The sequence below is a fragment of the Rhinolophus hipposideros genome (assembly GCF_964194185.1).
Source record: "Rhinolophus hipposideros genome assembly, chromosome: 20".
Taxonomy (NCBI): Eukaryota; Metazoa; Chordata; class Mammalia; order Chiroptera; family Rhinolophidae; genus Rhinolophus; species Rhinolophus hipposideros.
Window position 1 is genome coordinate 3,053,557 of NC_138066.1, and position 25,725 is coordinate 3,079,281.

A 25,725-nucleotide genomic window follows, 5' to 3' on the forward strand; every position below is an offset into this window, starting at 1 on the left:
AAGAATTTTTGATCTTCCACAATGATTCAGCTCATGGTCCCAGAGTTTTCAGAAAGACAATCATCTCTTCATGTGGATGTTCTCAGTAAAGTTCATTTGCACTGTTGTAAAACAACATAGCAAAGCAGAAGGAGGACTGAGCAGTCTGATCAGTCTGAATTAAAGTGAATTCTTAAAAATAGTGTAGTTTAAATTTTTGAACTATGTCACTAGTGTGTTCAGGGCATAAATATTCTATTTTTAAAATAGAATCTCTCAGCATACCAAAATTAAAACATTATGAAACTTCCAGTCATTAACATGCATGGAAATTGGGCAGTCAGAATATTTCTATGAACAGTCTATTAGGAAGACCTTAATTTAGTTCTGGGTGCTAAGAAATCACATGTAAGGATATAGCTTTAGAACACTGAAATCTCAGCCTGCAACGAGTGTTACCTTGGTTTACAGCTAACTTCAATAAGTAGTCAGTCACCAGAGTTGTGCTTGCTGTTTTCCGTCATGCTAACGTGGACCTCTGTCCCTCCCAGAAGGTTTGCTCCATAGGTACGGCATGTGAGAATCCTGTCCTTTCATTGCTCTGAACTAAGAAATGATAGTGGGTTTTATCTCCCATTCTGAAATCTCATCTCCAGGTGATGGTAGATGAAATGAAACCATGTGCATTGTGATAAGGGTGCACCAGAGTAAGGGGTTAATAGCTGCTTACTTTGCGGTCCTCAGATGGAACGGCGCAAGTCTAGTTAGGCTCTGATCTGACATGTTCTCAAAAACCATGGAGACAGTTTGGAATAGGTTAAGACCCTCGGGGTCGTAGAAAAATACCATCATAACCTCTTTTGGGTCAGCTGACAATATAAATTATTAATGAAGTCAGTATCTTAAATTTCAGCAGAACACTGTTAAATAGAACATTTAGTTATTTTTCATTCACATTAAAATTTTGTGTGTATGTATGTATTTATAATTCAGTGATACCAACTTTCCAAGTAGTAGGAATCTGATTTCTAAACCTGATCTAAAGTTTATTTTGAGGATCTCAAGTATACAAGAGTAGAATAGTAACAGGAATGAAGGCTTTAACTTCAGATGTGGGTTTATGGTCTATTTTTGTTGCTTATTTAGTTATACGGGCAAAATACTGAACCTGGGTCGTTGTCCACAAAACAGGGATTAGACACCAGTGCTACAGGGGGAGGGGAGGGTCTCAATCACACACAGGAAACACTTCGTTACAAAGGAGGCACTCAGTCAGTGGTTATCACAGACCTGTTTTCTTTAGGAGCTGGAGAACTTTTGTTACAAAGTTTAGGTCTACTTAAAGTCTGTAAAGTGCTAATTTTTATCATCCTGAGAGACCTCTACTTCTCCCCTTTCTAGTCAGTGGTATTCTCCCAAAACTTACCATGTTTCCCCGAAAATAAGAGCTAGCCAGACAATCAGCTCTAATGCGTCTTTTGGAGCAAAAATTAATATAAGAACCCCAAGACCGGGTCTTTAATATAACATAATACCCAGTCTTATATTAATTTTTGCTCCAAAAGACGCATTACAACTGACTGTCCAGCGAGCTCTTATTTTCGGGGAAGCAGGGCAGCAGCCACGTGCTACAGGAGGATCCTTCAGTGCTGTGCTGAAGTTGTATGAAAAACTAAAAATTCAGTAAGAACTATTAATGAAGGATAAAACTGACCCTCTAGTACCATTAGTTACTATTCAGTTGGAAAACTTTGAGCTTCAGTGAAATGAAAACATTCTACAGTAAACTCTTGTGCACAGGGAATTACAGTGAGAGGAAGCACTGGCACATACGAGGAGAGAAGGGGAAGGGCCATGATGTTCACCGTGAGAGAGCAGGACGTACAGCACAGAGGAAACCTAAGACTGCGACGCTACACAAACCGTCATCTTCTAACTCAGCCAATAACATATCAAACTAAATAAAAGTATGTTTTTCCTTTGAAACCTGAGACATCAAGAGCCTTAAATCACAAATAATCTATTGTACCTATGGACAGGGTAGTCAAATTTATTTCAAAAACAAAAGCTTTGTTGGGCTGCATCAAATGAAGGAGCAAAAGAATACTTAGGGTCATGGTTAAATTACCAGTGTGTATAACAGTGAGGTATGCCTCAAATAAGCCTTTAAAACTTCTAAAAACTGAACTATAACATACCCATGCAATAGTATTTTTTCATTGCTACGAATTAAAAAAAATTAAAGCCTGCGCTGGAAATTTACAATATGGCAGAATTTGTTTCTCCTACCTTTTGACCCTAATACGTTAATGTACAGATTTCATTACAGGGTCTGTGTTAAAAATCTAAACATTTCCATAAGATTTTAAACATCACTTGGGAACCTGAATTGAGAGGAAACAAAATAGGATAAAAGTACAATGCCCGTGACAGCCAACATTATGTAACTGGGCTGTATGAGGTTGTTTAGAAGGCAAGGGTTAAAAAGATAGAAGATTTTTAAAAAGTACCCCCAGGGTTGATGTGCTGATTTGAACATAAGTACACCAGATACTACAGCAAGGGGAAACACTGCAAAAAGATAATCTATTTACAGAAGAGTGATTTAAAGACATTATGGTTTTCTTTACAGATGTAAGAACAGGAATTGTCCACTTTTTAAAAACTCTACATTTCAACCCTCCACTATTAGAATCCACTGAACTGCCTGCATCAAAGGCAGTTCCTCCCACCCCCCATTTGACTCCACATTTCCATCATTTCTTCATCATCCATGGTCCAGGCTCTGCTGAAAAGTCTCTGGACATAAATCATAGAAGGCAGGTTTTTGACCTGCAATTACAAATAAAACCTCCAAAAACTAGAGATCCCTCCCCCAGACCCTGCTGCCTTTTCTGTGCAGTTCAGTCGTCACTATCTGACAGCGTCTCGTACTGTGCGGAGAGCAGCGGGGCAGGTTCTCGCTCCCAAATCCTGTTCTGTTGGTGAGGAGCTGCTTGGTTCACAGAAGAGGGGGTGCATGCGATCGGTGTTGGTGGCGTACTGCTCAGCATCCGCATAGTCAGAGGGTTATAAGGAAACTGAGTCGAGCCTGACAAAATAAAAATTAGGTTTCACTGTCATGAGCATAGTTACTGTTTCATCCAACTTTCACAGGATGGAGGAGGACAGGATTATTCCACTAAAATGGTCTGTGACTCTAAGCAAAATGAAACAAGGGAGGGCCAAGGTTTTACCACTTCGGTTGTAGCCAGTGATAATGCAGCAACCAGTGAGAGTCTGGGAGGGACACACGACATGAATAAGCATATAAGGTGCGAGTTGCTGAACCACGAAATGAAAGCTCAAGCCTGGATTTTCAGTTGTTACGTCTGTAACTAGGTGTTTCCATGGAGAATCCAAGTAAAACTACTGGATATTAAGCTCTAACTAAAAGAGTCTGGTTACACTGTTTGACTCTTACAGATAAATGCAGGGGCACAGTTCTCAGAGGATGAAGGGGACAAGTCACCAGGAATTTCGGCAGGTCAAGGGGCAGCAGGATGCATGTCACTGGCTGGATCTCACTGGGCAGATTTATCAACGTACAAGATTTAGAAGAGGGATACACAAACCTAATGAGAGCACTGCTACCTTTTGTCAGTTTCTAGATTGTTTCACTGTCCCCAGAAAGCCTCCTCCAGCTTAAGATTCTCTAACAGAAAACCTACCATTTCATCAAGTAATTAATTTCATGAATAATAATAACTCCTTCCCTAAGAGATTTGAGAACAGTCATTGGCCTAGGCTAGAAGTTTTCAAATCAGTATATAACCACTTTACAAGTCATGTGAAAATTTTAGAAAGAGCTTTAAATTGTGCTGATATAATAATCCATATGAAATTTATAGATGTCTTGAGGATATTTTTCAGCGATGTATCTGTGTATTTAATCTCTAAGGAAAGGACAGCTTATAATTCTCTGAAACCCTTAAATCCACGGCAAATATCCCAATTTTATTTAACAAACAAAAAAATGTCTGCTGCTTTTCAAGATGACCATTATCCATTATTACCGTTTTATATATCTATATATATATATATGCTTACAAACAGGCACAAAATGGAAAACATTAATAAATAGCCTGTTGTTTATCATCAATCTGTATAGACATAGCCTAAAGATAGACGGTGGTTTTTAAAATTCTTCTTCCCATTTCTGACTTTGATTTCTTAGCATTTCCCTAAGAACCTTCTCTAAGAATGTCTATAAGAAAGGCTGAAGGTGCAGCTGCCTTGGAAGTGGTACTTTACATTTAGGTAGAGTTTATGAAAGAACTAAAACCACAGATCTACTTGCTTTGCAACTTCAGATGTTGGCTACCAGTATAATATAGAAGTGAGGGGAATGGATGAGATATTTTTTCATAGCTCTTTTATCATGGTAATCAGACCCGCATTCTTAAAAATTTTAAGATTATATGTATTCAATTTCTGTTCTGGAAAGCAATCCTATTAATGATACAGTAATGGAAATAGTTTTCCAATCAAAGTTTCTAATTTTAGAAGTACTAACACAGGCAGTAATATAACTGCTGTACAACTCATTTTCTAGCAGTACATTCCTTACCTGTTGAAGAGGGCCTGTCTTCCCAGGCCCACCCTGGCGTCTGCCTGTGGTAATCTCCTTCTGAATGTACAGACGAGACTGAAGAGGGCCGCTCAGTTCCTAAGTAGCCTTGCCCAGGAATAGGAGATTTAGATTTCCTGCTGTTTGACTTGCTGATCAGCTTTGGTTTGCAAACTCCTAAAAGTGAAATAAATTATTAATTGTTAATATATAGTAATTATGTTCTCAAACCCTCAAAATGCTGATTATATAATGCTAAGTGAAAGAAACAGAATGGTAGCATGAAGAATCCAGATCCTACTACCCAATGAAGTAAAAAATATTTAAAAGAAAGCCAGAATTTACTTGTGGCAACTAAAACAAAAAAGGGGTATGTCCTCATGCCATAAACTTAAAAACATGTAACCAAGGAATTAAAATTTATGGAACACCATTTCTTTCCTGGCCCTGGAGCACAGAAACTGCTAAGGAAATTAAATCAAGTTGACAAAACTCTTAAATCCTCACTACCTCCTCCCCCACAAATTTAGGGAGAAGCAAACAGGAGTTATTTTACCACCCCAAGGAAATATGTCAAAGGAAAACAACTGTAGCACAGAAGCCCCTTCATGGCACTATTGGACCTCAGCAGAAGTTTGGCAAGTCTTGGTGGCCCTTTCTGTTTTTCCAGGCAGTTTAGTTGGTGAACTCAGCAGAAATTCACAGGAGTGAGATGCCCTGATTTGGGCTCTAAAACAAAACATTAAAAAGATCTCAGAAGAGATCAGAGCCTAGGTCATCAGCAAACGTTTTCCTCAGCCCAGCAAAACAATTTCATACTGCCCCAAATCCTTCAGTGTACAGAAAAAAAGTGGGTGGAAAAGAACTTCTATCCCTCGAACTATCTGGAAAGAGAAGAAATGCGAGTTCTTGATGGTAAGAAAAGAACAGGGGAAAGGTGTTAAGTATACTGAAGAAAAACTCCAAAATACACAAAGCCCGTTTACAGAAGAAGCTCAAAAAATAGATAAACTAAGTAAGAGGTGAAAAGGCTTAGGAAACAAAATACAGAAAGGATCAAAACAGACATAATGAAAAGGGAATTATTGGTACAAAGGAAAATTTTGAGATACAGTAAAAGCAAAAGAAAGAGATCAAGATGACTAAAATAATTAGAAGGTCACAGATACAGAGGACAAAGACTATCCAACAAAAAGATAATTGTGTTTCTGAAATGGAGAGCCCAACACAAGAAACAGAAATAAGGAATACTTAATAGTATAACATTTCCCTGAGTGCGGAACTCAACCTATAAATGCAAACGCCCTCCTGTCATCAGAAAAATCTGAATACTAACACATACTGATGGTTAATATTTTAAAATTGAGGGAAAAAGGATTCTTCAAGCAGACATACTGTCACCCACCAAAAAGAGGGTGAACATCTGGCCTTATTTCTTACACAACAGTGAACAACAGAAAAAAAATGTAAGTCTACAGGATGTTTTGAGAAAAGTACGTGTCAAAAATATTATAATCTCCCGACCTCTCATTTCAAATATAAAGACAAGATGTCATTCTTGAGCATGAAAGATCTTTTAATTAAATAGCACCCTTTGTGAGAAAATGCACTTTGAAACCTTACCAAAAAGAAATGCCATAATAAAAAGATCATACAACCAGGATAATTTTAATTGTGTAAATCATCAATATTATAATCTTAAAATACACATACTTAAAATACAGCATACTTAAAATCAGTAAAAATTGGAAGAGTACAAAGGGAAAGACCGCTTATCTTTCAAAGCAGGAAGTGAATTCATATTGTTCTACAATTAATAGATGTAGGTAAAAACAATATAAAACCTCTAATCTCTTTAACCTTTTTCGTAACTTTAGTTTTATTATTATTTATTTATTTATTCTTAATCTTTTGCTTGATGATAACAAAGGAAAATAAACCTAAACTAAACCTGAAATACTGCTGATCTTCAGGTAATTTTTTTAATCAGGAAAGAAATTCTCAAAAGATTAAGAATAAATATTGGCACTGGGGTGCCAAAAAAATGTATACACATTTAAAAATGATATCTCTGTACGACTTTTCAAAGTTGAGTTGAATTACGTAGCAATGTGTAGTATGACGTTTGTTCAAAAGATGGCGTTAATCGAATGAATGCTAGCATCATTCATTGTATTATAATTTTAATAGTTTTTTCCTTTCTTAAAATGCACATACATTTTCCTGGCAGCCTCTGTATAAACATTAAAAGCTTACAGTTATTTTTGTGTGTGGGATTTATACCGTTAACAAGATGTATAAAATGATCTCATTTTATTATTTATCCTTTTATATGTGTCTATACAGTGACACATCTGGAATGATGCTCATCAAATAATAACACTAGCTTTCTGGACAACGTGATCTGAAGGCTTTTTTCCCCCGTACTCTTTTCTATGACTTAAAATTCTTTTATACTCAACCTATCATTTTTATTACAATAGTAAGTCACTTTTATTCAAAAGCAGAATGTGAAATTGCACTTGTATTATAATTATGTACATATACAGGTAAGGACAGATGCAAGCAAAAATAGAAACATGCTGGAGGGTAACATTCTGGGTAAAAATTTTTGTCTTTATTATTCTGTTCAGGTTACTATAAAATGTCTGAGTAGGTTAAACAAAATTTTTTTAAAGTAAATAAAACTCTCAGAGGTGACTCTGAACACATAAATGAAATCTCTTAGTGATGGATCAGAACTTGGAAAATAAATAGGCTTTTTCTTGGGAAAGGCAGAAGAGCACTAAAATGAAAACTTCACCTGAATGAGGTGATGGGTCCCCTTCCTCTCTCCGTGTCTCAGCACTGGTCACAACGGCGGTGTTGGCACCACCGGGCACGACTCCCACAGGCTGGGACATGACAACGCCATGATCCTCAACCTTGTCATCAAAGCTGCCCATGAGAGCCTTCCTGATAATGTCTTCTAGACCGAGATTACTGGCAGGATCAGCAAAAGAATGACCTCTAGAGCTAACTGAGCCTGAAAGAGACAACCACATTTCGGCTTATTTCTGAGGTGGATCAGGAGACAGAAATCAACAGACTACATACACAGCACCTGACAAGCTGCCTGAAACCCGAGAGGAGTATTTGAGATCTTGCTCCCCGGCATATGTTGTCAGTTTGGCTCAAATAAACTCTTAAAGGTTCAAAAGAAAAAAACAAAAACAAAAAACCCTGAGAGCCCACACAGGCCCTCTAAATCTACCGATAACTCAAGGAAATTTGTTTTTCTTCGCTAAATGAATCAGTCACCCACCTGTGTTCAAGTTACTTAACAGTATTCTTCTCTTTTCTATTTCCTAGTTTCTATGCTGTTCTTTAATAGTTTTGATTATTTATCTTTTTATTGTATCCGAACTCACTTTTTATTGCTACTATCTCCCTAATTAAGTTACGGGCCTTTATTCACTTTTGCATACTGGAGCAGCCCCCTCGTATGCAGTGACTGCTACCATACCAATTTCATATTGGCAGATAATGTATTTTAAATCTTACCTGAGGTAGTGACTGCTGGCAGATTAAAGATCTCAGTTCCTGGCTGAGCAGCTGCTGTATTTAAACAAACATTCAGGTTAATTGAGATGTGATAATCATGTACACTGAAAGAGATAAAACTCTCAAAAAAAACCCCTACAAAATTAACCTTTTTATTTTCCATGATCTCAACCTTATTTTTCACCCATTAAGCAAAGATCTCAACTTTATTTTTTACCCATAAGTGAAGATAAAGTGAAAGAAATAATTTTTTTTAAAAAAGGAAATCAGGAAATGAAGAATCGGGTGAGATAGGAAAATCAGAACATGAGTAGTATAACCCAGAGGAAAGAAAGAAACTTTGCACTGCTGGAGAAACACAAGTAGGAAAAAACTGCTCTCAGCATAGGACTCCAGGCTTTCTAGAGAAGAAACCTTGGATTTAAGGTGACCCTTTCAAATATCAGCAAGTTTGAGGCAGCCTGACATTAGGGGAACAAAGCTCAATGAACAGTATGAAAATGACCATGTGCTTCCTTACCATGGTTAATTGGAAACTATTCTTACATTCCTAAGATGAGACAAAGATTCTGTCTATTGATTCTTTTTATTCCTGCTAACTGTACAAGCTATAATTTGTACAGTTTGAATGACAACAGCTGGGACAATCTGGGAATTACCTATAGAGCACTGTGCCCTCAGAAATAGAAGGAATTTGAGAATATAAATGGTGTTTTTCCATCATGTCTTCAACTTGATGCTGAGAATTTGAAAAAGAAAGAATATAGGAAGCAAGTGGGTGGCTAAACAAATGATGTCCCAGAGAAGAATGTGGAGTTTCAGATGTGACCACAGAAGGATGAATTCTTACCTATGGATGAGACCTATCTGTGAAGATAGGGGAGTGCATGTGCCTAGAAACAACCTTTCTTGATCAAAGAAACTTTAAACTGGCAATAGGAGAAGGAGAAAAATCTTCTAGAAGAACTATAAAACATAAACTACAGATGACAGTGTCCTTACTTTTGGGCCAGGTAACACTAAACCTGAAATAACACAAAGTAATAAATACAGCCTTGTAGTTATCACAAAAGTTTGTGGAATAGGACACATTCATTCATTTTATAAATATCTACCGAGCAATTATTTGGTTGGATCATAATAAAACAGATGGGCAAACTTAAGAGAACATAATTACTCAGAACTGAAGGGAAAGGAAGATAGATATTAGAGCTATTTAGGAGGCAGACTTGACAGGAGGAGGCAGCATCACCCATCAGCAGGTAAAGAATGAGGGAGAGGGAAGACTGCCAAGAAAGTGATTAGTGCAGCCATCATAGAGATAAACTTGGGAGGCGGGAAAGGAGGAGGAGGGACCGATTTCTTTGTGTGGAGAGGTAGACTGTTAATTCAATATTACACATTTAAGGAGCCAGTAAGATACTTAAGAAGAAAAGAGGTCTGCAAAGATACATAAGTACAGCTTAGTAAAAAAAGTTGAACTCCAGATAGAAGTTTGGGAGTTTTCAGCACAGTTTAAACTCCCACAGTGGATGAAACGAATCACAGAGAGAAAAAACTAAGAAAACCAACATTCAAGGGCCCGGCAAAGCAAGACTAAGTGTCTAAGGAGACATAAGGAACGGCCAAAAAAGCAGAGAAAAAAACTAAGAGAAAGTATCTGAAAGCCAAGAGAAGAGAGTATTTCTGAAGAGGGAAGTGGTTCACAAGTGTCAACAGCTACAAAGAGACCAAACAGTAAGTTTGAAAGCTTTAAGTTTTCTGAAGAATAAAGTTACTGATGTCCTCAGTGGAACAGTGAATTGAGAGACACTGAGTTGAAGTGAAGCTGTCTTGGTTGCTTTACGGCTTTCAGTTATACTTCCTGGTGAGGACTGAATGCGTCTTGGGGTTCCATGAAACCACTGGTTCCTTAATACAACTTTTTAATTGTCCCTTTCCACAATCAAAACAAGTTCTTGCAATCAAAAAAAAAAAAAAAAAATCCCAGACTTGAGCAATTTTGTTAGTACTTGCCTCAAGACATTAACAAGTCTTATCTTTTGTTAAAGTTAGGTACTTGTTTCAATATACATTTCCAGAGAGTAGAGACCATCTGTCATTCTAACAGCACCCAACATAGTAGCCTGCTCAAGAAATAATTGTTGAATTGATGATTGAGAGAGTACTGCCTAAGGACAATGGAAACAAACGTAAGAAGGAAACTATAAAGTAGGCTTCTTCAAGTCATGTAGCATTTTCCTGTCAAGAATTCTTTTTCCCTACTAAAATGGCAAGACAAAGACTAGACAAGATGAGTGCAAAACATACAAAGGTGAAACAATTAACAACCGGCTGCTCTAACATCTGTATGTCCCATGCTCTGATAGATTCATCTCTGGGTTCTGAGCGAATCTGAAAATGAGAGCACTATATTTTTGTTGGTGACATTTGAGGAGCTGTAAATAACATGAAACCACTGAAGACTGGAGAGAAAAATGTAATGACGTTTTTTAAAAAAAGAAGAAAGGTTATAGATAAGCCTAATTCTGGTCAACATTCTAGAATATTTATCTTTTAGATGATTTGTTGCCACTTAAAGTAATCTAGTAATGAAGAACTAGGATAAGTTCACAAACAGTAAGTGACACTGGGTTCATCATTTTTTCTCTTTGACATTCAACCTTTATTAATCACAGAATGTCACAGATCCAAACACAGATCCGCCTGGCAGTTTACAGTTCACAGCCCATGGTTTCCTTTCTTTTAACAGAGTCAGATTAGTAGATCGTAGATCACAGAAATAAAGGAGGTTGTGATATACCCAGATTTCTTCAAGGCATCCAACGAAGTCTTTCTGTATCACTTTCTGTATCACTGGATATACAGAAAAGATGTATAGGACTAGGTGACGGTGTAAGTGAGTGGGCTAAATAACAGTATGAGGAAGATTCTGAGTAACACATTCATATCGATCGAAAGGAAGGTTTGGATGCCACAGAGTTTTATCCTACTGGATTATTTACCAAAGATCTGGGCAATGATGCTATGCGTACAGAATTGTTAGAAGCCAGTTAGTACATCATTAGAAGCAGAGTCCTCTGGAGTTGGAATGCCTGAATTTGAACCACAGTCCCATTACTTACTGGTTATGTAACTTGTAGCAGTTATTAAATCTCTGTTTCCTCAACTACAAAATGGAGATAATTATAATGTGTAACGTAGGATGTTGTGAGGATCAAACTAGTTTATATATACATTCTTAGAATAGTGCTGAGAGCATAGTAAGTGCTATATATAATATATAACTTTGCTACCATTATTATTGATGTTATTATGTCTTTAGATAGTGGGTTTATCAGATTTGCAGATGAATGCTGAATGATTCATTTGAGATCCAGAAAGACACTAATACAGGTAGAAAAAGTAGTTGGAATGGTGCAAGCACAGACTGCATCATCCTATACTTGGAGCTTGTTACTTCCAAAAGCACAGCAAGGGAAACGTATGGATCAAGAGCAGCACACCAAGAGACCCTGATGTTTATATTGGTACTAAGTGCACTATAACTTAACAGTGTATAGGTTGCCCCCCCAAAAAACGTAATACAATCTTAGGCTCCCTTAATAATGATGAATCTAAGAACCTACTGAAAAGCTAAGCTAAATAAAATGTTTTTAGTGGGGAGCAACTGCGATGGTATGAGCACTCAGAACCAGGCCATGTGGTGAACAACGGGGGATGGTTACAGAGGTAAGAAGACTCAAAAGACATGACTCGTCTTCAGATAGCGGAAGAGATGTCATGTAGAGATGGTCCAAATGGATACAACTAAGAGACCAGTGGGCAGAAAACTATGGACAGCTCATCCAGCCCAACAAAAGAAGTTTCCTAGATTCAGCACTTGTTCGAAGAGGAAATGGACAGCTTCAGAAACTAGGAAGTTCTTGTTCCCTAAAAGAAAATCGTTCTGCACTGACAGACATTTGAGAAGGAACCTTAAGATCAGATGTAGTTAGGTAGATGCCTATAAGGACCTTTAAACTCAAGGGTTACACAAGAGGCAACTCTGGAGATACCATTATTAATCACGTTTTATTTGGGTTTATGAAAGAAATCCCACTTACCCATATCAGAGTCACCTCCACCAGAGGAGTTCAACTTACGAAAAATTTCCTGCTTCTTTGATTTAACCATGGGTGACGTGTTTTCAAGCTTGGTGAAGAATGAAGGCAAGTAGCTTATACTCCCTGGTGAGCGGGAATCATTCCTATTAGGAACACAGTTATGCCTGTTACATCATGTACTCCTAACCTGGGGGACTTTCCTATCCCGATAATAACAGAGTATTTGGGGAAACTACTACCTCCCCATCTTGTGTGTGTGGTTACAGCACTAAGGAGCAGCATGTGACCAGAGCCAGTTAGTATATCATATTTGAGGATCCAGTCAAATACTTTAGCACTCAAAGATGAAATCATAAATGAGGACTGCCATGAAGATAATCTAGAACAAAGATTCTTAACAAAGAATGAATAGCAGCGAATGGATTATTAACAGGAAAACTCAGAAACAGATCATCATGATGCTGTTTCAAACAGCATCAAACACTGATGTATTTATGGTTACCACATCAACTGGGAACTGTTTTACTAGCAGAATTAATCTGAAGTACAATAAAATTATAATGAATAGCATACTTGCCTATAAAATAGCAAGAGTTCACACTTAAGCAATCAACCATTAGACTTGAACAGAATAACTATAATGTAGACATTGTTACTATCATTTCAAAGCCTCCTACCAGAGGAACTGAGATTCATATAAAGAGTTTCATATTTTGTTGGCAGCTTCCCATAAAAACACATTAAAAAAATTTTTCCTATATATAACAGCTCAAGACCACCCAGGATCTAGCTAGAGCCAGAGATAACAACAGAGAACATAATCTGGTCGTGGGGATTCATACATCACTCAAACAGGAGAACAAGTGAGAACCTATGATTTGCCAAGAAAGACGAATAAGGTGATGATAAGAAAAAAAGTAAGACAATAAAAAAAAGACATGGTCCCTGTCCTCAAAATATTCACAAACTTGGGGGAAAAGATGTAAATGTATAATTAAATTTACATCAGTCCCTCTTCAAAAATGGATTTTCTTCCTCATTTCATTGAAAGGTACCAACATCTATTTGAGTGCCTGTGGATATATACAGTAAATAAAAAACTTACAACACTGTAAGAAATACACTAACAGTTGGAGTGAGACAGATGTTGGTTTAAAGCTGGGTTCTTCTGACTTTACTTGACCACGGGCAAATCAAGGGGAGGGTTTCCCCACCAAGAAAACAGCATGATTATGAACTGAAAGTTATTCAGGGACAATAAGCAACTTGACACGGACAGAGAATGAAGTGTACAAGTGAAGTAGCAGGAAATGCTATGAGCAATATGAGCCTGGTCAGACATAAAGGAACTCAAATGCCATGCTAATGACTCAGTGCTTGATTCTATGAGTTTTAGACCAATCACGCTAGTGGAAGTGAGCTGGAGAGGGACCAAATCAAAGGTGTCTAATCAAAGTGGGAATAAACATAATAATTCATAAGGTTGGGTTAGGTTAGAAATATGTAGGTAAGAAAAACCAGTTCACAGGGTGCTCATCATTACTGCCCTTCCATAAATAGTCTGCAATGCCTGGTACATGGTAAGCACTGAAATCGTGGTTGAACCAGAAACACACACACACACAGAAACACACACACACACACACACACACACACACACACACTTTTTTAAAAAGGATCAAGAGGGACTCAATTTCAAAGAACAATGAACAATTTTTTCCTGTAACCTATTTAAATAATTTTTTCATTAAAATCCACTGACATTAGATCACTAGGAAAACAGGCTAAATTATCCTTTGAGAGTCCTATTCTGACATGTAACCCAAGAGAAAAAAGGCCTGACTTTAAGGAAAACTGAAAGGCAGTGGGCTCACACACACACACTCATAAAGGGGAGCTGTCAGCTGGAAGTATACCTCGCTCCTCACCTCTGTTCTGCAGGCTCCGCTCCTCTCTGAGATAGGAGCAGCATGCTGTCCTGTTTCTCATGCACAACTGGAACCTGGGGTGGGGAGATGGGCTCGTAGGGCTCTGAAGAGACATGACTCCTCTCTGGCGATTTTCCAGGCCTAATATTGTAACATAAAATATTAGACTGTGCTCCTAGGGTTCACCTACAGCTTACCCTAAACAGAAACTGGTTAACTCATTACTTCATTCAGGAAAGGGACAAATTTTGCCACGTTCTAGTTATCAAAAAAGGGTCTGTTACTAGTGGTTTATCCATGCATGCCTGGCAGATTTGGGAGGCCATGGGGCAGACAGCAGCCGATGCTCTTTGGGAGGTCACTCTGTGCTTCCATCAGACCCCACCGTCTTCTCCTGGGCTGGCTGCTCCAGTGAGCCCTTCTCTCATGGGTTTTACTGCCGATTTTGAGTCATGACTTACCAGGTCTTTCTTTCCCCATTAAGTTAAAAGCTAAAGGACTTGAGTACTAAACTAAAATCTAAAGAATTAGGTTCTAGTTATATACCATTTTAGGGCTGAGCAACTAGCCTCAATTTAGTGTTCTTCCTCTGGATACCATGTTCGTAGGGATAATGTGAGATAAAACACACTGTTTAGACCAAAATAAATGTTTTTGGCTTAGTGATTATTCATATTAAGAGAGATGCCTGTGACCTTTAACATCTGTTTTATTACTATTATAGTTAAGTGGAATTATATACACACGCACATTATTTGTCATTTCCTTTCCCAATTGACCCCACCCAATTCTTAGAGGTGGCTATTTTTGACCATTTTTCTTTTAGTTCCTTGGTGTTTACCTTAAAACAAAATAATCGTATACCTTTCTTGGCTTATCAAACTTGAAACAGTAGTAACTCCTTTGCATGAAAGATGAAGAACTTGACTACCTTCTCTATGTTGTTGCCCATTTTATTTTAATCTTTAGTTTGTCTATTTTTACTTTACATAGCACATTCAGCCATTTTTACGTGCTTTATAGCATTTACATCTTGTCTAGACTCTGAAAAACTTCCTGTGTTTATAGATTGAAAAACCTATTAAAGGTGTTTTGTTTTATAACACTGTGGATTGTGTGAACATTTTAAACTGTAAAACCAGGTAATTTGACTAAAACCAGTGAAAGAAATGTAACATTTCTTATTTAAATGCACAGGTTTAGTGATGTTGAAATTACAAGTGAAAAGAAAATGGTTTTTCTTTTCATAAATGCCATCAATTGCTTAAAATCTGCTATACATAGTATTTTGCATCAGGAATAAACCATGACTCTGCTGTACAGCTTTCAGTTTTCCTTTGATAATTGAATTTCTTTTCCTTTTTGGTTAAAAGAAAATAAAGGTGTTTTCATCTTATGCTTAAGACCATCCAGCTTCCTGAAATGATTATGTCTGAGGTTTGCTTCAAAATGATCCAGTTTGAGAGTGGGCAAGATAAAAATAAAACAAAATTGGCCTTATCTGATGATTACTGAAACTGGGCAATGGATACGTACAGGCATATTATACTGTACTATGTTGTGTATGTTTGAAAAGTACCCCAATAAAGTTTTGTTTTTTAAAAAATGCAGATCATTATCTTCTGAAATGAATTCTTCTTCTTTATGTGCTTTGCTTACTTGAGGGGTCGGCAGGCAGGCTGGAGAAGCACCCCTGCTACAAACTGCTCTTTCTCGTGCTCTGAGTTGTAGCTTCCACTACTTTGCTTCATCAATCCACTGTGTGACTTCCACATATTTGCCAGAATTTTTGACCTGCTGATATCCCAAGCTTGTTCTCACCATTTTTGTGAATTTTATGAACGTGCATGCCGCTTTACTATAATTTAACATGTGCCAATGTTTAGTCTACTATGTTGAGCCAAAAACTCTGCCTTCATTTTTTTAAAAAACGTACACGCACAACTTTGTGGAGGAGATCGTTTGAAGACGTGGCTGCTGCCTGACCCGCGAGCTGGATCTAGGCCAGTAGGGGGAGATTGCTTCCTACAGAACCCCCTTCTTACCGACTGTCTCATCATAATCGATAACTGTAGTGACATAAACCAATACCCTTCCCTTACTTCCTACTAAGTGCTGGTTCCTTGAACAGGCTGTTGTCCAGACCTGGTCAAGCATGTCATTCCTTCTACCAGGTAACAGTCATGTATAGTAATACCTGTGACTATCCCCCCTCTTATTCTATATAATTCTTTGGCGCCTGCCAAGTGGTACAGGGATCAATTTCATCTTGCAGCTGCCTAAGAAGTGCCTCAAATGTAAGTATCCCTTATAAACTCTATTAATTACCAGACTGGAGTGGTGAGCCTCTTTCTTCAATCTTTCCCTGCTCTCCACTGTGGAGCTAGATTTTTCAGTCCCGGGACCTTTCCCTAGGTCTGTGTGTACTAACAACTGGCAAGTCAACCATAAGAATGAAGAAATGAGGCCTGGGAAAGAGGCATCTGTGGAGAAAATCCTGGGTTGGCCATCTACTTCTACGTGGGGAGGGGTGGACTGTATGTGGAGGCATGTAGACCACCACGTGAGTATGGGGACGTCCTGAAAATGCTGGCTGGTCTCATGAGTTTGTTTAAAGAACCAACTCCGCATTGCACACTGTGGCAGGGAAGGAAAGCGCGTGGCCACGATAGGCTGGCGCCTTTTATGGGCGGTTCAGCTGATAACCAACCCCCAGCTAGAGGCAGAAGCCAGGATTCGGAAATTGGAGGCAGATCTAGGGAAAATCAACCCATTTCAAGAATACATCTGAAGCTGTGGGAAGGACTCGGCACTTGAACAGAGAGAAGAAAAAGGAGGAATAAGGGCGACAGGGAAGAAAGGGCCTGTGAGGTTAACCTGAAAGCAAACGTGGCAGGATCTGGGCGTCGCAGGCATCTCTAAAGAATATCAGCCTAATGCAGTGCTAGAAAGCTTTACAACCAGAATAACAGTCCCACCCAAACCCCTCAGCTCGCCCAGTGGAAACCCCAACAGATTCAGACCCCTGGGATTTCACCCTACTCTGGTGCCCACCTTGTCCCCAAACCCCTGCCCCCAGTATAGAGTGAAGGCCAATATCGTCCTCAGGTGAGGTCACGGGGCAATAGGAGGCCTCACATGGAACTCAATATCCACTGGCCCTCAGAAATGAACAGAGGATAACTGCTTTGGTTGACACTGGTGCTGAATGTAGCCAACCACACAGTAGTCCTCAGAAATTCTCCGGCCCCCTCAGTGCTATAGACAGCTACGGAGGCCAGACTGTCATGGTCAGAAAAGTCCCCCTTGTTCTGTAAAGTGGGTGCCCCCACTACCAGGAACATGAGGTCTTTACTTCTTCAATTCTGAAAACATACTGGGCACGGACATCTTGCAAGGACAGACTTTACAAACCTCTATTGGGGATTTCGCCTTAGAGTACAAGCAATCAAATCAGTACTGAGAGGCAAGGCCAACACGGAGCCAGTTTACCACCACCGCAGAGAGTTCCTGGGAAGACACAAGGAAATAGGGAAAGCTACCCAGGAGCTCCACTGTGTGGGCATTGTGTGCTCTGCATGCGGTGCCTGTAACAGCCCAGTGTGGCCAGGAAAAAAGCCAGATGGCTCTGGAATAATGGACAGATGATCCAGAGCTAAACGGGGTAGTGTCCCCTGCCCGTGTGGCTGTGCCTACTACTGCCGCTGTATTAGCTACACTGGTTACGGTCCCAGAAACACTGACTGTGCTGGGCCTGGCCAACGCCTTCTTTAGCATACTCATGGCTGCTGAATATCCCAAGATCAATTTGCCTTTACCCAGGAGGGGCAACAACGGACCTTCCAAGTGCTTCCTCACGGCCATCTACACAGCCCCACCACATGCTATGGAATGGTCGGGATGTGTCAAAGTTTTCTTTCCCAACCCCAGTGACATGGATCCATTACACTGATGACATAATGTTAACCTATGAAGATTTGCCTCTGTTGCAGAAAACCTTACAGGCTTTGCTGGACCACCTACAACAGAGAGGATGGGCAGTGAATCCACAGAAAATTCAAGGTCCAAGCACAGAAGTAAAGTTCTTGGGAGTTGTATGGTTGGGTAAGATCCACATATCAACATTTGTCTCTGAGGCCATCACAAACAAAATACAAGCCTGCCCTATACCCAAAATTGTGGAACAGATACAGGCTTTTGTGAGGATTCTGGGGTATTGGTGAATATTTATACCCCATTTAGCACAATGCCTTCACCCATATTGCCTACTTAAAAAGGGACATATATGGGACTGGGGAACAGAGAAACAAGCTGCCTTTGAGAAAGCAAAATTAACGGTCAAACAGATTAAAGCTCCTGGAATCTCATAGGCGGGGTTGTCTTCTGAATTAGATGTTTCAGTTACCGTGGAAGGTATGGAATGGGCATTATGGCAAAAACAGCAAAGGAGAGTGTGCCCTTTGGGTTCTTGTCTCAATTAGGGGTCAGAGATCAGGTTTTCCCAATAGAACAGCAACTTTTAGCAATTGATAGTGCTCCTGCAGGTGGAACCTCTTACTAAGAGGAGCTGGTTGTAGTGAGGACTTCCCTCCCCTCATAACAGGTACAACAACAGTATGTTCCACTGACCAGCCTATGCCACAGCTCAGACTCCTACACTACAAGGCATGCCTATTACAGCAGAGAAGTGTCCAGTCAAATAGCCCTGTCTTTAGAGGAATATATAGACCCTACAAATGCTCCTGCTCCTATTCTCATGTTGGCCCCTGCAACCTGTAAAACAGGAATAGAGGAAATCTCAGCTAGACCCATGGCTCTAGTCAGGGTAATCCACCTCCTTGGACGGCAGTTGCTATCCAACCATCCACTGATACTATCTGGATGGAAAAAGAAACCACACAGTAGCCAATGGGCTCGGGTAAGAGCTGTCTGGTTAGTAATCACACATGAACCTTGGCTGTAATCCTATGTACTGACAGTTGGGCAATTTGAAAAGGATTGAATCTATGGCTCGGACAATGGGAAAAGGAGGGGTGGACGATTATGAACAAACCATTATGGGGACAAGAGATATTTGGGCTCATCTACAAGAGCCCGAGGCAGATCTCGCTGTTTTCCATGTCCCTGCCCACAGGCATCCACACCTCTAGGTAACCAGGAAGCAGATGCCTTGGCAAAAATATACACTTTAGCAACTGACCCCTCAGTTGACATGCAGATTGGGTACACTGGACGAGTGGGCACCGTAGTGCCCAAAATGGATGGCACATATCTAAGGAGGCAGGGCTGCCTTTAAAATACAGTGATCTAAATGCAGCTGTACCCCATCCTGTCTGTTCCAAACAACATCCTAGACAACAGCTACAAGAATCTGGGGCCATCACCAATGGGTAAGGGACCGATTGACAAATTGACAACACAGGCCCTCTCCCCTGAGTAAAGGCTCCAAATATATTCTGGTGTGTGTCGACACCGACTCTGGTTTAACTCAGGCCTTCCCATTTGAGCAAGCAATCGAGCTGCCAAGGAACTAGAAAAGTTAAGTACTATGCATGGGAACCCCCATCGACTAGATAGTGACCGGGGTCACACTTCAAAAACATGACGTATAAGAATGGGCAGAAGAACACAATATTGAAAGGAGATTCCACATCCCATAAAAACCACAGGCAGCCAGACAGGCAGGAAGAAAATAAAAAATAAAAAACCGGTATCTTTAAACAACAGATAAACTTACTAACTGGAAAACCTACTTTGGCCAGTGGACAAAGGTAAGGACCTTTCCAGGCGTTAATACATTTAAATGACCGACCTGTGGGGCCTATGCCAGGAACTCAGGCAGAGAAACCCAGTACAGTAAAGGTGTGGAAAACAAGGGACACAGTGACAGTCGCGATGCTTGCCGTGGATCAATGAGCTGATACTGAGGACTCTGAGCCCTATTGTCCCTGAGAAGAGGACCATTTACTAGAATCGGCAATGGGTCGCCCCACTGAGGTCGGTCAGTTACTTCACACCGATGGGTGGGGAGTAACTCATCCACTTCTGGTGAGATCCTGTTATTCTAATGCAATCAGGACCCGTGGAGACACACTATAGATGGACCGGGACAGGCACTATTAAGAGCGGAGAGGGTTGGTAATAGGTGAAAAAAGGGTAGGGATTAAGAAGTACAAGCTTGTTGCTACAAAGTAGTCATGGGGATGTAGGGTATAGCATAAGGATTATAGTGAATAATATTGTAATAACTACATATCATGTCAGATGGGTACTAGATTTATCGGTGTCATAGATGGGCGGGTTAGGGAGACGGTGAAAAAGCTGAAGGCATTGAGAAGTACAAATTGGCAGTTACAAAATAGTCATGGGGATGTAAAGTATAGGGAATACAGTCAATAATATAATATGGTAATAACTGTGTATAGTGCCAGGTGGGTCCTAGACTAGTCAGGGGGATCACTTCTTACATTATACAAATGTCTAACCATGATGCTGTACACCTGAAATTAATATAAAATAATATTGAATGTGAACTGTAATTGAAAAATTAAAAAGGGGGGGAAGGTGAAGGGGAATAAAAGGTTCAAATTTCCAGGTATAAGACAACGAAGCCATGGGAATGTAATGTACAGCATGGGGAACATAGTCAATAATATTGTGGTAACATGGTACGGTGTCAGATGGCTGCTGGACCTATCACGGTGATCACTTCTTTAGGTACATAAATGATGAATAACTATTGCTTATACCTGAAACTAATACAATATTGTATGTTAGCTATATTTTAATAAAAATCTTAAAAAGAAAAAAAAGGGGGGAGAAAGTAGGGGTCCCGGTCCGGCATATTCCCCCTCCTATTCAGCTCCTTACACCACAGACCACCACCTCCCCTGGCCAACATGTATGTTTTACACAGCCTGGCCAGGTTACCAAGGCTGGGGCCACATTAACATCCAAAGACCAGGGTACAAGTGTAATTCTCATACAAGGAGAAAACCTCCCAATTCAAGTCCCTACTAAATATTTGTCTTTCTGACCTTAGACTTCGGCTGTTTCTGTGGCATCAGCTAAAGGGTGCCACCTGTGCCATCATCCAAACTGAATATTGTGTTTTTATACCGGATGAGTTTGCCAGTATCTCCTCTTTACCAGCACACACATAAAACACCAAGTGAATGCTTTAAGTGAGCTGCCCTCAAGTGTAGGTGACCTGTTACCACACTGGTTTGGGTCTTGGGGGACATGGCAGAAAAAAATGTTACTAATATTTGAAGTGTTTGTCTTTTTTCTTGTATGTACCTATATTGCTGCTGTGGACTAATATCACCAGTGCGTCCAATTGGTGTGTAAGCGAGCTCCCTCCGTGCTAACGAAGTGCCTCGCTGACCACTCAGGGTACACTGGAGATGAGGAGGGCATGTGAGATGGTAAGAGCCGGTCAGGAGGGGTGGAGTGTGGAGGAGACATGACCTAAGACATGACCACTGCCTGACCTGTGAGCTGGGCCTGAGCCAGAGGGGAAGATAGCTTCCCACAAACCCATCTTAGAGACTATCTGTTTATAATTGATGTTTGTTCTGACATAAACCAATACCCCTCCCTTACTTCCTACTATGTGCTGGTTTCTGGAACAGGTTGTTGTCCTGACCTGGTAAAGCATGTAAAATAATTTCCCATAACTGGTAGCGTTCATGTGTCAGTACCTGAGACTGTCACCCCTTTTAACCTATATAATTCTTTGGCAGCTGCCAAGCAGTACAGGAACTCAGTTCGTCTTGCAGACGCCCAAGACGTGCTTTGTATATAAGTTTCCCTGCTCTCCACTATGGAGGCAAATTTTCAGTCCCAGGACCTTTCCCCGGGTTTGCGTGTACTAAAAATATTGGTTAAGAGATATGCTCTTTACCAAAATGTTTCCCTTCATGGTGCCTCTGTTGACCTTGTTTTCATTATTTAATATCAGCTTCCTAAACATCTACTGCTGAGAAACCAATGAGAAAAACATTTTTATGATTCTGAAAGAGCAAAGTGTCCCTGTACTTTGGTAGTAGGTTAAGGACACTTTGGTCCTTCACATTCTTCATTACTGCCTTTGCAAACCCACAAACAGAATGTAGCAGCAATCAACTTTTGAATACACATAAAAAAGATACAGTATCAATTGCCCAGACTGTGGATGTTCCAAAAATAAATGAAGAAAAATCCTCATTTACACTTTCCAGGAAATTAAGGTAAATAAACTTCAGGTTCAGGTGTAAGAAATGAATGCCCTGTCTTGTAGATATATTCAAGTTGTTTTACTGTTGGTAAATTTACATACGGTTTGAAATCAACACCATACCTTCCCCTGGATTTGTCCACAAGATTTTCTGGAGAGACCCTTGAACCTGGTCTTTGATGGTGGACAGACTGAGACTGGGATTCTGGGCTGTAACGATTCGATGTTTTAGTCCTCACAGGTGTAGACACCAAAGCAGATGGTGAATTTTGGAATGTTGAAGTGGGAGGCTGCTGGGGAGGCTGTGAGGAAACTTGATTTCTAGCAAAATCTTGTGTGATAATTTGCTGTGAATGAGAAAAAAAGGAATTGGTTAAATCCACTGAGTACTTGCAAAAAATGTAGCATAAAAAAACCTAGACATCTTTATTGTGATTCTATGTGAAATGTGCCTTCTGCATGATTTAAAAAAGAAAAATTAATAAGAATAATGAAAAACTTACACAGATGTGATCGGCAAGTGTGATCAGTCGGTGGGTCCTGGGCACTTGCCCCACCCCCTCAGCCTGTGAAGAAGGGGGCAGCTGCTGCTGTGGAGACGGTGATTCCTGCTGTGGTCGGAAGTGATGTAATGGTCCTTCGTACTGTCTGGTGGCTTCATCTAATAGAGGAAAGATAGATGGCTTACTCCAGAGATGCCCCGCCTTTCAATCATTATCAAAGATTAAACACAACTCAGAGGAACACATAAAAGGGATGCGGTACATATCTCTGAACAGAATTCATATCTTAATTTTGAAGAAAAAAATATTTATTTACCGAATAAAGCAGTCAGAGGATTCACACAGAATAAAATTTGAAATCGTAAGTGGGTAAAACAATATCAACAAAATATAAACAAATGAGTACTCAAGTAATAGCTTTAAAAATTTTTCATTAGTGCAGATTACTCTAAAACAAAACAAATAAAACAAGTTATTTCTTAACATTGTCTGGACAGGTAATTAGAAGCAAATGATAAATGCAAATATGAAAACATGTGTAGTGGTGTCTAAAAAAGACATACTTTCTGCTTGATTTGCCTTAACAACCTCTGGTTGGTAGGCCTGTAGTTTCTCCTGGGGCGGTGCCGGTGAACTGGCAGGACTTATCACCTCAATAGCATCGCTAGGTGTTTCATACCGGTGAGAAGATACTTTAAGAAAAGAAAATAATCTTATTTTAAAACTAATCCTATGAAAGTTTCCAAAATCCAAGATCTTCAAACCTATTTGCATATTTTCATTTTTTATTCTCAGAAATGTTCCAAGGCAACCAGGTTAACGATAAAAAAAAAAAAATGAGCTCAACGGCTCAACGAACTGATATCAAAGGTCCGTAAGTGCTTCCCTGGTGTTCCTAATCTTGGTAGGATACAAAGTTTCTGGAATTTTATGGGCTCTAAAACCTTTAGGTGAAGCAGAATAGAGAACAGATTTGTGACATTCTCCTGGGAACTGGAAAAGAAAATCACCAGGAAACAAACATTCATCAGAACAAATTTAACAAATGAGAGTAGATCTCAACAGTTCATTGTTTCCAATAATTTTAATTAATTCTATGGGGCAGTCAACTCCTAGAAAAATTTTGTCTACAAAGCGGCTTCATTATTACCATGATGGTTTTAAAGCTATAGATTAAGTAACATAGAATTATTTTCTCAAATCACTGTAGTACTGCTGACAAAAATTATTCCAAACAATTGTTTAGCACCATGTTACACTGAAAACAGATGGAAATGATAGGGAATGTCTGAAGGGAAGCAAATTCGCTCCGGTGGCAGAAAGGGAGGATGCCCACATCAGAGAAGGGCCCCTCTAAGATGCAGTTACTAAGGGAACTGATGGCCTATGCAGTAGGGGTCTTTCACAGTCCTGCCATGGCCTCAGAGCTGTGAATGAGACGGAGGCAGATGGAACCTCCTACTCAGGAACCTTCTGACTTCAGTGTTCTTTGCACCTGCAGGCTATACCAAAGAAGCTGAGAAAACTGTCCAAGGCCCAAAGGGTGTATGACCCTGGCTGGATGAGGCAATGGTGATCGGTTAGTCAGTGTGGTCCTGGACACAGGTGCAGAGGTGGGAATGCTCTACTACCAGGCCACCACCTGTTCCACCAGGACTCAGATGCACAGCCCTTTCCTCCTACCTCTCTCCAGAACGTGGAAGTTGCAGTTCCCTAGGCTTCAGTATGCTCAGACAAGCAGATATCTGATAATTGGATGGAAATTATTTTGGGGGGAACTAAAATAAATCACTATATTCAAAACAATGTATACTACTTTGCAACCTTTGTATCCGCCGGTACTCAACATGCAACATCCTAAGTCTGCTTACCACATCCAATATAGAGTCAATAGAAAGTCTGATGCTAAACTGTGTTCACACTGCTCTTGAAGACTTAAGGGTAAGGTGAAGGCTCTGTGCTTCAGCTTCAGGGGGAGGGAGGCTCTGAAGATAAAAACTGAAAACCACACTGAATAACTGCAATAAGCTTGTGGGTTTCATGCAAGTAATTTACCCAATGATAGATAAAAATATATCCACACTCAGAAATATGAACATTCAGTAAAGAAGCCAGACTTCCTATGTTCAGACTTCCTGAAAGTCAAACTCCTAGAGCAAGATTTGGTTTGTAATGCAAACTGAAAGTGTTACCGTGTGCTACAGTGTTCCATAAGCCACAGGCTGGGTCACCATGTATGCTGGTGACTTCCCTCCAAAAGGCTTATTCATATAACTATTGCTCTTCCTCAGTGAGCAATTTCTGCATGTGTACTACCTATCTGGCAGACTTTCAAGTCCAGGCTAAAGGAAGTCTTCTGTCTACACAACAACTATGAAGCCGCCCCCATCTCTCCAAAAACCTCAGCAATGGGGGAAATATTTATCCAAACAAATTACAGTTAGGCGTGGAGGTAAAAAGAATTGCACGTTGCATGCTGGTACACCAGAATCATTTTTTCATTATCTCCAACTCAATTTCATTAATGGAAACATCAAAGAGATGGCTACAGATAGTTAAATTGCTTCACATATCAGCAGATACTTCATTTGAATACCTGCTTGTTCCTTCAGGAATTCTACACAGAATTTATGCAACAGTTAAAAATAAATTTAAAGTAACTTTTCTACCATTTTCCTGTAGATTTTTGAATTCTTATAGAATTCTTATAGAGGGTAGACATCAAAGTGACTAACCAAAATTGATCAAAATCCAACTTGCAAGACAGGTTCAATGTAAATACCAATTACCAACAATAAGGTGGTCTCACTTTTAAAAACTCTGTATCTTAAAAGAAGGA

The 25,725-nt window shown here is 39.7% G+C and overlaps 1 protein-coding gene across 20 annotated transcripts in view; it reads right to left on the minus strand.

Annotated features, from left to right (window-relative positions):
- Positions 1-2,013: 2,013 nt before the first annotated feature.
- NCOR1 (nuclear receptor corepressor 1) overlaps positions 2,014-25,725 on the minus strand; it is a gene marked incomplete at its 3' end in the record, with an annotated part of 150,091 nt that continues 126,379 nt past the window's right edge. For all 20 annotated transcript variants that reach the window (XM_081027569.1, XM_081027582.1, XM_081027588.1 and 17 more), the window contains 9 exons: positions 23,450-23,578; positions 22,887-23,044; positions 22,507-22,730; positions 14,166-14,306; positions 12,238-12,380; positions 8,132-8,185; positions 7,392-7,613; positions 4,589-4,765; positions 2,014-3,070 (listed from right to left, as the gene is read on the minus strand). In XM_081027569.1, coding sequence (XP_080883695.1) covers positions 2,883-3,070; positions 4,589-4,765; positions 7,392-7,613; positions 8,132-8,185; positions 12,238-12,380; positions 14,166-14,306; positions 22,507-22,730; positions 22,887-23,044; positions 23,450-23,578 — 1,436 coding nt within the window. The remainder of the gene's footprint in view (positions 3,071-4,588; positions 4,766-7,391; positions 7,614-8,131; positions 8,186-12,237; positions 12,381-14,165; positions 14,307-22,506; positions 22,731-22,886; positions 23,045-23,449; positions 23,579-25,725) is intronic.